The sequence below is a fragment of the Panthera leo genome, chromosome F3, assembly GCF_018350215.1.
Source record: "Panthera leo isolate Ple1 chromosome F3, P.leo_Ple1_pat1.1, whole genome shotgun sequence".
Taxonomy (NCBI): Eukaryota; Metazoa; Chordata; class Mammalia; order Carnivora; family Felidae; genus Panthera; species Panthera leo.
The window spans coordinates 65,209,595-65,224,201 of NC_056696.1; the positions used below are offsets into that span (position 1 = coordinate 65,209,595).

The following is a 14,607-nucleotide window of genomic DNA, read 5'->3' on the forward strand; positions in this document are numbered from 1 at the left end:
CAGCCGCTGTGGATTCTAGAGAACGTTAGGTATCGTTTGAGTTTTGTCGTTGCTCCCCTCAATCCTGGGAGAGGGCCTGGTAGTTCTGGTCTGTACAGGTGTCTGTATTTTTGTTTTGTTTTGTTTTGTAAAGTTTATGTATTTTGAGAGAGAAAGACAGCGCATGCGTGGGGAGGGGCAGGGCGGGCGGGAGAGAGAGAATCCCAAGCAGGCTCCCTGTGGTCAGCGCAGAGCCCCGCGCGGGGCTCAGTCTCACAAACCGTGAGATCGTGACCTGAGTGGAAATCCAGAGTCGGACACGTAACTGACTGAGCCATCCAGGTGTCCCTGTATTGTCTTTTGAAGGCTTTTCTGAGTAAGGGGCCCACCCTTGAATTCTGCTGGAAGGCGTGTCGTGGGGCCGCATGTCTGAGGTCAAGTGGCAGGCCCTTGACTGACTGACCCTTACTGACTCAGTGGCAGGCCCTTGCTCTCCTTCCCTGGGTGCTCATTGGAGCCTCAGTCTCCAAATCTGTATGAGACTCCTTGATGGGCCTCTGTACCACGGTCTCTCTGAGTGCCTGATTCAGCTTCATCACATGTACGTGATTATGTCTGTGTAGGACCTCCGGATACTCTGCTCGCACTCCCGTTCCCCTAATTTTTCTTGGCTTAGAGTCCAGAGATCCATACAACGTCTTACATGTCTCATTGGAGCTGTGTAAGGACAAGAAGGATGCCCACAATTCACACAGATGCCTCAGATACTGAATCCCCGTTTGCCCAAATCTTGGGTGAATGCCACTGTTTACAAGTTAAAGCCAAAAATTTTTAGTTCAGTACACAAAGCCCTCACAATCTGACCCCAGCCTACCCCTCCGGTCCCATCTCCCCCCACCTCCCCCCATTGTCTCTGGGAGTCAGTACGAAGACTAATTTTTTTTTTTTTTTTTTTTATATCTCCTGAACCTTCCTCTTGGTTTTGTCCCTGTGAATATATTGTTCCTTCTCTTTGGGATTCTTTTCCTCCAACAAATTACCCATCAAGAAATCTCCTACAAATGTTCTAAAGTCAGTTTCCACTGGAGATCACCTCCTCTGAGACTCCCCTGACATCTCCAGCACTTTCTCTCCCTCCCTTCCGCCTGCAGTCTTTTGTATGTATAACCTATTATAGAGAACTGAAACCGTACTTTTAAATGTTTGCCTCTGCCGCTAGAATCTGAGTTTCTTGAAGACACGCAGGTAGGGTCTTTCCATCAGTCTTTCCCAGAATCCAGTACATGGCCCTGTGTGTCTTTACTACCCGTGACACACTGTCTGAATTAATAACAGCTGAACTGACCCAGGAGGGTCTTGGAATGTGCCCTCAAACCCGACAAGCTCTGGGTTTGCCAGGATCTCTAATTAAACTGTCTGTGGTCAATCACCATCTTTAATAAGCAGTTTTGCTAGAAACTGGGATAAACGAAAGCAGCCAGGGAAGGAAATCTATTTCCCTTTGCTCTCCCCTCCGGAGGCCATTCTCTCTATCCACACAGTCACTTATTACCTGACATGTCGTGGGGAAACAGATTCTAACAGGAACTCCAGTTTGAGAAATCCTCATGCTCTTAAGTAGGAAGGAATCGTAGGAACAAATGCATCCCTTGGATTCTGCCATTTCCTCTCTGTTGCCTTCATTAGAAACCAAAAAGTCCATGAAGGATCCTGGGCTCACACTACTTCCTGACCTTGTTTGTCTATTTACCCACAAAAACGGGGCTAATGCTTTGTTCAGGGGCTTCTCAAGTTTGCAGACTCACAGTTGGATGCTGCTGCTGTTCCTCTGCCTCCTTATGGGGCAGGTCTCTGGGAGCCAAGGGCACATGGCTCTGCTCCTGTTGCTGCCGAGAGCGGATGCTGAGAGCCTCACGAGAGCACTTCTTGTCTTGTCATGAAAGCTTCCTGCCAGCGGCCCGGAGCAGAGCATCCTTGACCTCCTTGTTCCTCAGGGCGTACACCACCGGGTTCAGCAGGGGGGTGACGACGGTGTAGGTCACCGAGATCAGCTGGTCCTGATCCCTGGCGTTCTCCGACTTGGGCTTGAGGTAGGCGACGGAGGCACAGCCGTAGTGGACGACGACCACCGTGAGGTGAGAGGCGCAGGTGGCAAAGGCCTTCTTCCGGCCCCGGGCGGAGGGGATCTTGAGGACGGTGGAGACGATGAGGACATAGGAGATGAAGACCAGGCCCATGGGGACCACGAGCACCAGCACGCTGACGATCACGGTCAGGGTCTCGTTGACCGAGGTGTCGACGCAGGAGAGCTTCATTACAGGTCGGATGTCACAGAAGAAGTGGGCCACCTTCGTAGCACAGAAAGGCAACCTGAACACAGATGTCACTTGCGTCGTCGCTACGATCAGCCCAATGCCGCAGGCGCCCCCCACCAACTGCACACACACCCTCTTGTTCATGATGAGCGTGTACCTCAAGGGGTTGCAGATGGCCACGTAGCGGTCGTACCCCATGGCCGTGAGCAGGAAGCAGTTAGTGATGCCAAAGGTTACGAAAAAGAACATCTGGGTGGCACAGCCTGCCCGTGAGATGGACCGGTTCGTACCTACAAGACTGGAGAGCATCCTTGGGAGAATGACCAGCGTATATACGGTCTCTGAGGAGGACAGCATGCTCAGGAAGAAGTACATGGGCGTGTGCAGGTGAGGGTCCGTTCGGATGATGGTCACAATGACCGCGTTGCCGGCCAGGGTCACGACGTACAGTGCAAGGAACACGACAAACAGGCCGAGCTGGTGCTCTCGGAAGCTGGAGAAACCCTGGAAGACGAACTCAGTTATGAGAGTGTGGTTCCCTCTCTCCATTGAGTGGTCGCTAAATCTGAAATGGAGAACAGACGGCGCATAATTTCAACAAGGCTGTTGAAACACGTTTCTCAAATTGATTGAACTCCGTTCTCCGCTGTGAACCTGGCGATGCATTTCCCTGTGCGTTAAAGTCAATCTCTGGGTTTGCTTAAAATACTTCTACTCTGTGGCCATCCGTTACAATTTCCCGTGCGTTCCAGAATCGTGTTTTGGTTTTTTTTTTTGTCCTGTTCCCACAACATGAGCATTCCCACTCACTTCACCCCATGCTTCCTCCTTGATATCTGGAATGCCCTCCCTCCTTTTCTCCTCTTATTTATTTCCCCGTTCCTCAAGGACTATTGCAGGTGTCCACACAGCCTCCACGGCTGTCGTGCTGCGATGCTCTCACGTTTCCGTGGACGATATCTCCCCGTCAGTGCCACGCCATCCACACACAAACCCTCTGCACATTATGCCTTCTACAGCTGCGTATCTCACCAGCTCGGGCTTATGGATTAATGAGATAATTGAAAATAACTTAAGGACTGACTGGAGATTTTTTTTTTTCTCTTTCAAGACTAGGAAGCCTCCCTTTGCACACCCTTAGGAAGTAGAGGCAAAGCAGACCCGAAGGCTCATTTTGTTGCCGAGGAAGAAAAGGCGGATCTTAACCCACCACCTGCCTCTGCCCACTGCTGTCTCCGCGAGACGGGCATCAGCCGGCAGTGGATAGCCCTGACTCTGGCTACATTATGGGCTCCGCCATAGCTGCACCTTCCCGAAACTAAAAGGCAAATTTACAGCCACTAGGACTGGTAGGCAGACACCTGCTCTGCAGAGGGAAACAGTGGTGCCGGGGACGATGGAGCACGAACATTCAGGTCTCTCATCTAGAGCCACAGCAGGCCCTGAGTGTGAAAACCAAACAGTCACGCTAAAGATACGTCACTGCGGTGAGGGTTGGGGGTGCAGTCCAATATCTGTCGTATTTCACATTTTTGTCCCGTTAGACAGTAAGCTCCTGTAGGGAACGTAAATTATATTCTGGTTTGCTTCTGCCTATTCAGAACGACTTTGTACGTAAAGTAAATCTCGCCAGCGAGGAAGGTTGCTGGGCATGCTAAGACCTCCTTCACATTCATAAAAATTTACTTAAAAGAGGTTGGCCACTGGCTGTTAGTCATTTGCACGAAAACCGCTGGAAGAGTAAGGCGACAACAGAAGATATCTCTGAACAGAGAAAATCATTTAACACTGAAGTATGTGGCGAAAGACACTGATCTTCTGTGAGGTCTCTGGGCAGAAACTAGGCGGTGGTCCAGCCGTGAGGTGGCCTGGCCCCTCTGCTGTGAAATCGGCAGCCTGTGTCACTGCTTCTGATTGGTCTAATGACGGACACGGGTGCTGCCAGCAATTAAAGATGCTTAGTGTCCTGCTCTCCACGTGACCTTCCCACCCAAGGAAGAATTGTCCTATCCCAAATACCACTAGGGTTTCTGCTGAGAATCCACGGGCTAGGGTGCTGTCTGCTCTGGCTGATGCCTGTCTGTCTTGAGGTACAAGGGTAGCTGCTATGACCTGGCTAGCACCCTCCACCCTTGGGGGGGCTGTAATTATTCCATGGAAATCAAGGGAAAGAACACACACATCCTTATAAGGATGCTGATGGATTGTTATGCTACAACAAATTAAAGCCAGCCCATGGCCAACAAGCCCCATCTCATTTCCTGTTCTGGAGAACACTCACTGTGTCTGCCTAGGGCTGAGTCACGGCAGGAGAGCCGGGCAAGAGGTGGCCGTGGTCTGCAGGTGCAGGAAAAGCAGGGCGACCGGGAAGGAGGGCCCGTCATGGGTGGGGGCTGAGAAGACAGCAGATAAACACGCTCTCGCCGGAAGGTGAGCAGCTTGGGAGTTGCAGGCGTCATTGATGGTGCCTCTGTGTGAGCCAGAGAAGATGCTCCCCCGGGAACAGCCAGTGGGGCTCCTGGGGCTCACACCCTGAAGATATCCCAAGAGGCGCCCCCCCCCCCCATCCCCGACCCGGGACTGGGAGGATGCAGACTGTAGGCACCTGGGGGCCTTATTATGTGAGGGGCTCATTTACCCAGTCCCAGGGTTGGCCGTTTGGGAGCTTGGGACAAGTTTTTGCTTCAAGTAAAAACAGCATCAGATAAAGCTGGTTTATTTAGTTGAATTTTTCTTGTTAGAGTCCATAGGCACCTTGTAGTTTCTTACAGATGTGCCTTGGAAAGCCACAGTTTCCAAACTCAGGCAGCTCAAGCTTGGAGCCATATGGGGACACTCAGGCCCCTGCCCAGTTTAAGAAAGTGGTTTTGTCTTTGGAATAAAAGTAGTCAGCTCTGGCCCTGGCTTTGCAGAGGAGCAGTTCAGGCCGCCTGGCCGCTGGCCGCTGGCCGCCTGGGAAGTGGAAGGAAATCTCTTTGGTTCTAAAGACCCTCTCTTGGGGGCCAGGAAATGGATGGGGGCTGAATACTCTCTTTACCCAGAATCACCCCCTCCTCCATTTGGCAAAACTTCTAGCCCATCGAGACCTGCCCGATTTGCTTTCCCTTGAAGACTCCCCTTGCGTCTATCACTTGCTTACCCATGTTCTTACTTGACCACGTGTGCTTACCTGTGTCCATTCATGCTTCAGGCACCGGGCATTGCCCGGCCCGGGGCTGGTTGCTGGGGGCAGGGAAATAGGGGACATGCTTCTTCAGCCTTCCGGCAGCTCACGGTTTAGTTTCAGTGACAGAGGATTATGATCAACTAAAATGAGTCGGGGCAGGGAGGGGATGGTCCTGGATTAGATGCAGGTTGATCACAGAAAAAAGTTCTGTCGCTAAAGACCAGGCTACAACAAGGTCCTAGAGTACTGAGATTTTACCAGTTTTTTTTTTTTAATTTTTTAAATGTTTTTTTAATTTATCTTTGAGACAGAGAGAGACAGAGCATGAGCAGGGGAGGGGCAGAGAGAGAGGGAGACACAGAATCCGAAGCAGGCTCTAGGCTCCGAGCTGGCAGCACAGAGCCCGACACGGGGCTCGAACCCACGGACCGTGAGATCATGACCTGAGCTGAAGTCGGACGATCAACCGACTGAGCCACCCAGGCGCCCCTACCAGTTTTTTTTAAGGGCCCCTTCAGTGATTTAACTTATTCCTCGTGCTCAGGGACTTCCAAGTCCGTTAGTTACTGGCCCTTGAGGGCCACCAGCTACCCTGCACCTTCTTCCCGCCTGTGTGATGACCCTGCTCCTCTGCAGGATTGATGGGGCAGCTGTAGGAGGCATCCGCGAGGATGCTGATGTCACAGGGCAGGCCAGAGGTCATTTGGGGTTGATCTAGGTGGGGATGGCAGGGGTCTCGGGAGGAGGGACAGAGGTGAGAGACATCTGAGGTGAATGGGCTTGTGACCGCGTGTGTGGATCAAGGGAGAGGAAAGGACCCCTACGCTAATCTCAAGTTCATTCACGCCAACTCCCCGAGACTCCAATCTGCATTGCTTCCTGTTGGAACAGGATCTCTTCAGGCTTTGGGTTTCCCATCTGTAAGATAAGTAACAAAATAGCTCCTAGATCCATAGTGAGGGTTAAATACACAAAGTGCTTGAACTAACACCGGCTATCTAGGATGCGTTCCGTAAAGGGACCAAAAGGGGCGTCGCAAAGTAGGGGCCGGCAACCTGAAAGGAATCTCGTCACAAAAGGAGAAGAGAGAGGAGAGCCGCCTGCTGAGGCCGGTCGTGTTTTAGCCGCTCACAGCGGTCTTCCTTCCTTCTTTTCTTCCTTCTGTTAATAACACCTAAGCTGCAGGTACCAGGCACTGTGCTGGGTGCAAAGGCGGAGAGGCCGCCCGGGCGGGGGAGGCTGAGCGAGTGCGCGGTGGCCCCGGGCACGCCTGGCCCGGGTCGGGTGACCTGAAGCAGAGCCTGAGCCTGTCCCCGTGCTAGGGACTGAGGGCGTACTCTCGGAAAATGGAGTGAGGGAGGCAGAATGGGATGGGGGCAGAGCTCGGAGGGAATGTGGTCTCAGGCAGCCTGATCGAACGGAAGACTCTAGAGGGAATGCCATTTTGAGGCAAGGGGGGGTGGCCGTTGTACCTCCCGGGTTATTCAGGCGCTGGCCGCGGACTGCCCCCGGGAGGGTGGGAGTGGGGTAGGTGTCCCCCCGCCCCCCAACACTGAGAAAGCCTCCTTTCAGCCAGTGGTGATGGTTCAGAGTGGGGACGGGGGCGAGGGGGGCAGCCCACAGAGGGGCCCCGGGCAGAGCAGCGGCCTCCAGTAAATCACCCGGGTGTCCAGGGAGGAGAGGGGACGGGATGTGAAAGATGGGGGTTTTTTACAGTTTTTGCTTTATCCTTCTCAACCAGGTTGTCCACGGGCTATCAGCGCCCGTGTCTGACGTAGGTGGCGAGGGTTCGTGCAGGTAGGAATAGGCGCGAGGTAAATTAATGGAGTGAATTTTTTTTTTTTTACTGTATGAAATACAGCCTAGAGAGTGTTAGGTGTAAATAATGGAGAACTTGTTATTTCAGTGCTCTCGATTTCCATGCCGAGGCCAAGTTCCGATCCCATAAATTCCTGTGATAGATACTATATATTCTTCCCACCCTCACTACCAGTTTCCAGTCCCTTATGCCAAGGGTAACAGGAACAGGGACTAACGTTACAGCACAGCTCCTGAGTATGCTTTATCTTGCCTGGTTTTCATCAAGCCTGAGAAGCCCCCCTATTGGTCTTGGGAAATCCATCAACCTCTCGTTCATCTTTTCCTTCCTCGCGTTCCTGTAGCCCTCTCAGTCCTAGCTGCTGCCCGGATCAGGTACCGGGTGCCTGGTGTCAGACTCACTCTCTCACTGCGACCCCTCAGCAAGCTGTTGACTTTTACGGAGACCGACCAGCACCTAAGAGAGAGGATTTTTGCCCAAAGCTCTGAGCAAGGCATCCTTGACTTCTTTGTTCCTCAGGCTGTACACAACAGGGTTGAGGAGGGGTGTGATGACCATGTAGGTCACGGAGATGAGTCTGTCCTTCAGGGAGTCGTGAGACTTGGGTTTAAGGTAGATGACGGAGGCGCAGCCGTAGTGGACGACGACCACCGTGAGGTGGGAGGCGCAGGTGGCAAAGGCCTTCTTCCGGCCCCGGGCAGAGGGGATCTTGAGGATGGTGGAGACAATCAGAACGTAGGAGATGACGATCAGCACCACGGGCAGAACAAGGACACACAGACTGATGAGCAAGGTGACAAGTTCTTTGATGGTGGTGTCAGCACAGGCCAGCTGCATCAGGGGCCGGATGTCACAGAAGAAGTGGGAGATGACGTTGGCATCACAGAAGGGCAGGCTGAACACAGACGACACCTGAATGATGGCCGTGCTCAGGCCAATGCTCCGGGAGCCACTCGCCAATTGAAGACAAGTCCTTTTGCCCATGACGACAGAATACCGCAGGGGGTTGCAGATGGCCGCGTAGCGGTCATACCCCATGGCCGTGAGCAGGAAGCAGTTGTTGATGCCGAAGGCGAGATAGAAGAGCTGAGTGGCACAGTGTGGGATGGAGATGGCTCGTTGGGGGCTGAGGAGACTGGACAGCATGCGGGGGATGATGGCCACTGTATAACAGGTCTCAGAGATGGACAGTACGCTCAGGAAGAAGTACATGGGTGTGTGAAGTTGGCGGTTGAGGCGGGTAACGGTCAAGATGATGGCATTGCTGGCGAGGGTCAACAGGTACAAGACCAGAAAGACCGCAAAGAGAACGAGTCTGTGCTGCCACCCAAAAACGGAAAAACCTTCAAAGGTGAACTCTGTCACGGCGGTCAAGTTGAGCCTTGGCATTGAGGACAATCTGGGTCCGAAAGAGATGAAGCGGGGAGGTTGGACATCCGGGGTGGAAGCAGGAGGCTGGTCCACGGTCCTCGTCAGCCACGTGCAGGGGCGCGAAATGGGTGTAGCTCCCGGTTTCCGAAGCTCTCAGCTTTCAGACACTGGCCAAGTTCTCCAAGACTTCCCAAGGTTCGCAGGGGCGTGGCGCTGGGAGGCAGATGCAGGGGGGTGGGGAAGAGAGTAAACACCCGCAGCGAGCGGTGGAAGCACCTCACGTGCTTGGCTGGAGGGGCTGCAGACCAGAGAAGGCACTAGACTGAGTGTGCACAGCCTGGAAGTCCGCCCACGCTCCCCTGCTTTGGCCCAGCAGTGACGCACCGCCTGTCAGAGAGCCAGTTGTGAGGGGACCTCCATAGAGCGAGAATTCAAGCCAGGGACAGATCACTGCCGGAGGCATGATTCTGGGAGGTAGGCGGCCAGACCTAATGTGCTCAAAGCACATAGTATCGTCCTCCCCGTGGGTCAAATTCAAAATGGCCAGTGTCTGGACTAAGGCGGGGAGAGGAGACACTGCTTTTTTCTCTTGATGAGAGGCTAACGTGTGGACCCAGGACACTATGAGCCAGAGCCTGATTCTTGCTTTCCTCCCTGTGCTCCCCAAATACCCTGTGTTTCAACACCTGCATCCCCTCCGTTCCGTGTGGAGGGTCGTTTCTGCTTGTTTCCTAGTCTCTAGTCGAGCACAGAAAGCCTCTCAGACATCCTAAAGGTTTGAAGTACCGGTAACTCCAAGACAAGAGTGATAAAAATAACAAAATATTGACGTTTCTAGGAACTTCCGGCTTCAACCTTAGTGTAAGTAGAGGATGCTTGCTTTACTTTGCTCACTTGGTGTGTGTGTGTGCTCGTCTATAAAATAGAATAATATATAGTCACAGTGTTGCTATGGAGATTATATTAATGACTCTGTGTAAATAGCCAAGTGTAGTTCTTGATAGGTAACAGGCAAACGGTACATTCAATTTCTGCTCCTTCACCCACCCTCCCCATCCCCACTTCCAGTTGGGTTCGACTTGAATGTCAGACCCACCCAGGCATCGTGCAGCGTTCTCGTCGTTGATTTGTCCCATCTCTGTTGACTGCGACGCTCGGTCCTCCTTTCCCACCTCCTGCCCAGTTCTAGATTCTGCACCCTGGAGCGGGGCTGGGGCTGGTCTGGAGTCCAGCACCCCCGTGAGCAAGCCCCAGCTCTACCTGCTTCATGTTTGACCTTAGAAATGTTCCCTCATCTCCTCGGGCCTCGGTTTCTCCCCTTGTAAGATGAAGGCAGGACCGATCTCCGCGGAAGAGGACCGACGGAGGAATTACACAAGAAGATGCCTAGAAGGCATTGAGCAGAAGGCCTGGTATACAGTAGGCCATCAATAAATGGAAACCATGGGGGCGCCTGGCTCAGTCGGTTGGGCATCCGACTTCAGCTCAGGTCATGATCTCACAGTCTGTGAGTTCAAGCCCTGTGTCGGGCTCTGTGCTGATGGCTCAGAGCCTGGAGGCTGCTTCGGATTCTGTGTCTCCCTCTCTCTGCCCCTCCCCTGCTCACGCTCTGTCTCCCTCTCTGTCAAAAATAAACAAACATTCAAATAAGTAAATAAATAAATGGAAACCATTGATAAAGATGAGCATAGATGTCAAAATAGGAATAGTTTAGGTCACCGTTTTTGTCTTCACTTCTCTCCCAAGTCCCAGCTCAGGACGTGGCTGGTCTTCATGTAGCTAGAACGTATTTACCAGCTTGCTGCATAGAGGGTGCTCTGCTAGCTTTTAGAGACAGGAGGAGGAGGAGGAGGAGGAGGAGGAGGAAGAGGAAACAGGGAAGGAGACATTCCCGCAGGGGAGAGAGTCCCAAGGGCAGGGGGAGCGTGCGGATGTGGGTCGGGATGGGTAAGCCTCTCCCAGTGCAACAATTCTGCAGGCGTGCCTGCGTCCGGGACCTTCTTCTCGGGCTCTGCTTGGACTCCTGCGCTCGGGAGACTCTATTTCAGCCATTCACTGATCCTCACTTTCCTGGCCCCTGCTTGAGATCTGGGGCAGGAAACGGGAGGAAATGGCGGGGACTTGTATATTCGGGAAATCCACTTTTCCTGGTGGAAAGGGCCCACGTGGGTTCACCCCGCCAGAGTCTGGTGGCTTGTGGCTTGCCACCAGGCCCCGTTCACCAGGAGTGTGACAGGTAGGACTGTGAGGGGTGGGAGTGCATGTTCCCAGTTCCCCTGGCTCTCCCTTCAGCCTTTAGTTGTTTTGTTGGGCTAAAGGGACCAATGAAGCCTTTAGGAAGTTCTGCCTCAGGTTTTTCTAAGGCTAAGTCCCAGATAACCCTTTCCGAATGATTTTTTTCCCCGGCATGTATAATGCTTTTTATTCCCTAAATCTTACAGCCCAGCTACACAGTCATTGTTCCACTTGACGATAGTCCCAGGACAGAGGAGAAAAAGAAAAGGTGGCGTCCCATGAGAAAGAGTCGTGAGGCCGCGCCCTGTCAGGCAAAAACCCTGCTTTTACTGAGTGGTGGAGGGTGACTCACCTCTCGCCAGGCAGGGCCGAGGCTCGCTCTGGCTTCAGAGAGTAAGGCTGGAGAGCCCCGGCCAGCACTCCTGCTCCGCTGGGCAGGTGCAGCACGCTCAGAGTCTTCTGAAGGGAAGCCTGCAAGAAAACCTTAGAACCTGCCCGGGTCTGTCTGTTAATTCCTGCGCTGATTGGTCAGGTCTGGGAGTCACAAAAGCAGCCCCAGGCTCCCCTGTGCCTTCCCAGAGCCCTGCCCCTTACGTGTGTATTACAGGCTGTCAGGGAGGACTGTTCCCCCAGGCCCCTGGGCCCCGGGGTCCCTTTCCCCACGGTGGCCGTAGCAAGATCCAAATCTGCTGATGTCTGGGGACCTCATTAGAAAGGGGGCTCATCAGCCCAAACACATGGATGGTATGTGTGTAGGCAATCTGGGGTTTCCAGCAGGAACAAAGCCTTTGCATCAAGTCACGGCCCTGATCTCCGTAGATGTTGAGGAGCTCTTGTCTCCAGACCCAACCATACTTTTACATTTTTTTTTTAATTTATTTTTGAGAGAAAGACACAGCGTGAACAGGGGAGGGGCAGAGAGAGAGGGAGACACAGAATCCAAAGCAGGCTCCAAGCTCTGAGCTATCAGCACAGAGCTTGACACGGGGCTCGAACCCACAAACCGAGACCATGACCTGAGCTGAAGTCGGACGATTAACCAACCAAGCCACCCAGGTGCCCCAGGACCCAACCACGTTGAAGGGTGCAGCTTTATTAGTCAAGCCACTCATGCCCTGGGGTCTCGTGCCCTAATTGCTGAAGATCTGTGAAGCCCCTTGCAATTCAAATATTCCAGAAGCTGTGACTCATTCACTTGTGGATGCTTTCAGCAGGTGCTCACTGAGCGCTTTGCACGCGCCAAGGCCAGGGAATGTGGCGGCAGCTGGGGACACGGCATCCGTGCTGACGCCAGTCCCGCTGCTTGCTCGTCAGTCCAGAGCATCGCTTCGAATCGCTGGAGAGAGCAGACAACCTCCAGATTCCTGCCTCCCTCCCGTGTCTCCTGGCCTTTGGGCAGTCAGCAGACTCAGCCTTGTCTGCCTCTCCTGCAATGGGCCCAAGACGGGCCTTCCCAGAGGCTGAAGGCAACCCAGACACTGACTCGCCAGCTTCCCTGGGACTTTGACTCCTTGGTGTTTCCTAGTTCTGGAGCTCAGTTTATGCCTTTCTCCTAGAGACCTTCCCAAAGTACGAAAGGCTCCCTTTCTAAGAACCAGCATGCTTGAGACATGAATACCTGGGAGTAAGGTAGTTTATTAATGTGTCTTTGATAAGGTGGGTCAATGGAGACTGGCAAACCAGCATGGGATAATTGCCAGCCATCCAGTCCGGTCCCACATGATCTCTCCTGGCCCCAAATGTTGACCCGAGAGAAACCGGAAACACTCGGGCTGATGAGCCATTAAGAGCAGAGAGACCCACAGCTAAGAGAGATACTACATGGTGTATTTACCACTGCTGGGGGTGGGGTGGGGTGGGGTGGGGTGTGTGGCGGGGAGGGTCTTCCCAAGACCTGAAAAGAATCCGTTAATCTTGGGCCTCATTTGTCAGTGTCCCTTCTTCACAGTTTTTCCGGTAGGCAGCTCAATTCAAATATTTACGCAGCTCTTTGGAATTAGGACTACAATGGGATTGAAACCTACGAGAAAGAAAAGGAAACCCTGATGTTGAAATTATGATCTGGAAACTGCGTGCATTTTTAGAACATGTATGGTTCTTATCGTGGGTCTATCTGACATAAGTTTAGACGTAAAAAGACTGGAAAATCTGGAGTGGATGGAGGTTTTTTTTTTTTTTTTTTTTTCCTGAAAAGGGAGAAAATACACTGATTACATCATCTGCCTATTTTTGGCAGTTTTGTCTTTTCCGTTCTGACTTTTTATATCTTCTCTTGTTGCATTCAGTTATGAGCCATGATACAATATCGAATGCTAGCAGCCACAGAGGCTATCATGGAGACTTGTGTCCTTTTTCCAAATTTTAATTAAAATGCTTCTCATGTTTCGGTCACCATGACAGGGGATGTTTAGGGCACATCTCTGGCATTGCCCTCTACCAGATGAAGGAAGTTCCTTTCTATTCCTGGTTTGTTTGCCACTTTATCACTAGTGATCTATTAAATTTTCAGTTGGCTCCTTTTCTTTTTTTTTTTTTTTTTTTTTTTTTTTTTTTTAATTTTTTTTAACGTTTTATTTATTTTTGAGACAGGGAGAGACAGAGCATGAACGGGGGAGGGTCAGAGAGAGGGAGACACAGAATCTGAAACAGGCTCCAGGTTCCGAGCAGTAAGCACAGAGCCCGATGCGGGGCTCGAACTCACGGACAGTGAGATCATGACCTGAGCTGAAGTCGGATGCTTAACCGACTGAGCCACCCAGGCGCCCCAGTTGGCTCCTTTTCTATATCCATTGATAGGATTGTATGCTTTTTACTCTTTAATTGGTTAGGGTGGTGAATTACATTAATAGATTTTTCTAAGGTTGACTCATTGGTACATTTTTAAGAAAAACCATGCTTGGTCAAAAGACCAAGACCCAATATACACTATTGAATTGAATTAGCTATTTTTTTCATCTACCTGTTATTTGCCAGGAGTTGTCTTCTCCTACTTTGCCTATTTTTGGTACCAAACGTTTGCAATTAACAATGTTTTTCAATGCTGGGGGAATTTCACGCCTTTTCTAAGCTCTGAGCCTGGTGTCTTTTCTTGTTTGTTTTTTGAAAGGGTGGATTTTTTCCCCTCACTGCTTTTCCATTTTTTTAGGGTTATTATTCTAGTAAATTTTCTATTCCTGGTATAATTATGGTAATTTATATCTTCCTCTGAGTTTGCCCATTTTATATACTTTTTCAAATAGATTGATACAAAGTTGTTCAAGGTATGTTTTTATAATCATCTTATGTGTCCGTTTCTCCTACTTCATTTTGTTTACTCTTTCTTATTTATCATTGTTGTTGAAGGTTATTTTAAACTCATCTTTCCAGAGATTCCAAACTTTAAAAAAAAGAACATTTCTATTGTTTCATGTTTACTTTGGATTTTAATTAAATTCTACTTCATTATTATTTGTTTCTACTTCCTTTGGGTTTATTTTGTTCTTTTCCAGGCTTTTTGGATTAGAATCTTTTATTTATCTTGCCTCTTACAGTAAACCTAGAAAGCTGTAAATTGCTTTCTGGGAACTGCTCTGGATATTCCTTATTTATTTTGATCTGTAGTGCTTCTGTTAAGTTGTAGAACTATGTATTTTAAAATTTTTGTTTTTATTTCTTCTTTAGCTCACAGTTTATTTTTAAAAATTTTAATGTTTACTTATTTTTGAGAGAGAGAGAGAGAGAGA

General features: G+C 50.9%; 2 protein-coding genes across 2 annotated transcripts; both read right to left on the minus strand.

The window, feature by feature from the left end:
- Nucleotides 1-1,913: 1,913 nt before the first annotated feature.
- LOC122211505 (olfactory receptor 10J1-like) lies at nt 1,914-2,875 on the minus strand. The gene has a single exon (XM_042924733.1). It carries the CDS (start codon nt 2,841-2,843, stop codon nt 1,914-1,916), a length of 930 nt encoding a protein of 309 aa, XP_042780667.1. The 5' UTR covers nt 2,844-2,875.
- Nucleotides 2,876-7,332: 4,457 nt separating this feature from the next.
- LOC122211504 (olfactory receptor 10J4-like) lies at nt 7,333-8,668 on the minus strand. Its single transcript, XM_042924732.1, has one exon. The coding sequence runs from the start codon at nt 8,666-8,668 to the stop codon at nt 7,736-7,738; it is 933 nt and encodes a 310-aa protein (XP_042780666.1). The 3' UTR covers nt 7,333-7,735.
- Nucleotides 8,669-14,607: the final 5,939 nt, after the last annotated feature.

What these genes read in the sequence shown, in the direction of transcription:
- LOC122211504 (XM_042924732.1), bottom strand. Translation starts at nt 8,668, where the DNA reads ATGCCAAGGCTCAACTTGACCGCCGTGACAGAGTTCACCTTTGAAGGT.
- LOC122211505 (XM_042924733.1), bottom strand. Translation starts at nt 2,843, where the DNA reads ATGGAGAGAGGGAACCACACTCTCATAACTGAGTTCGTCTTCCAGGGT.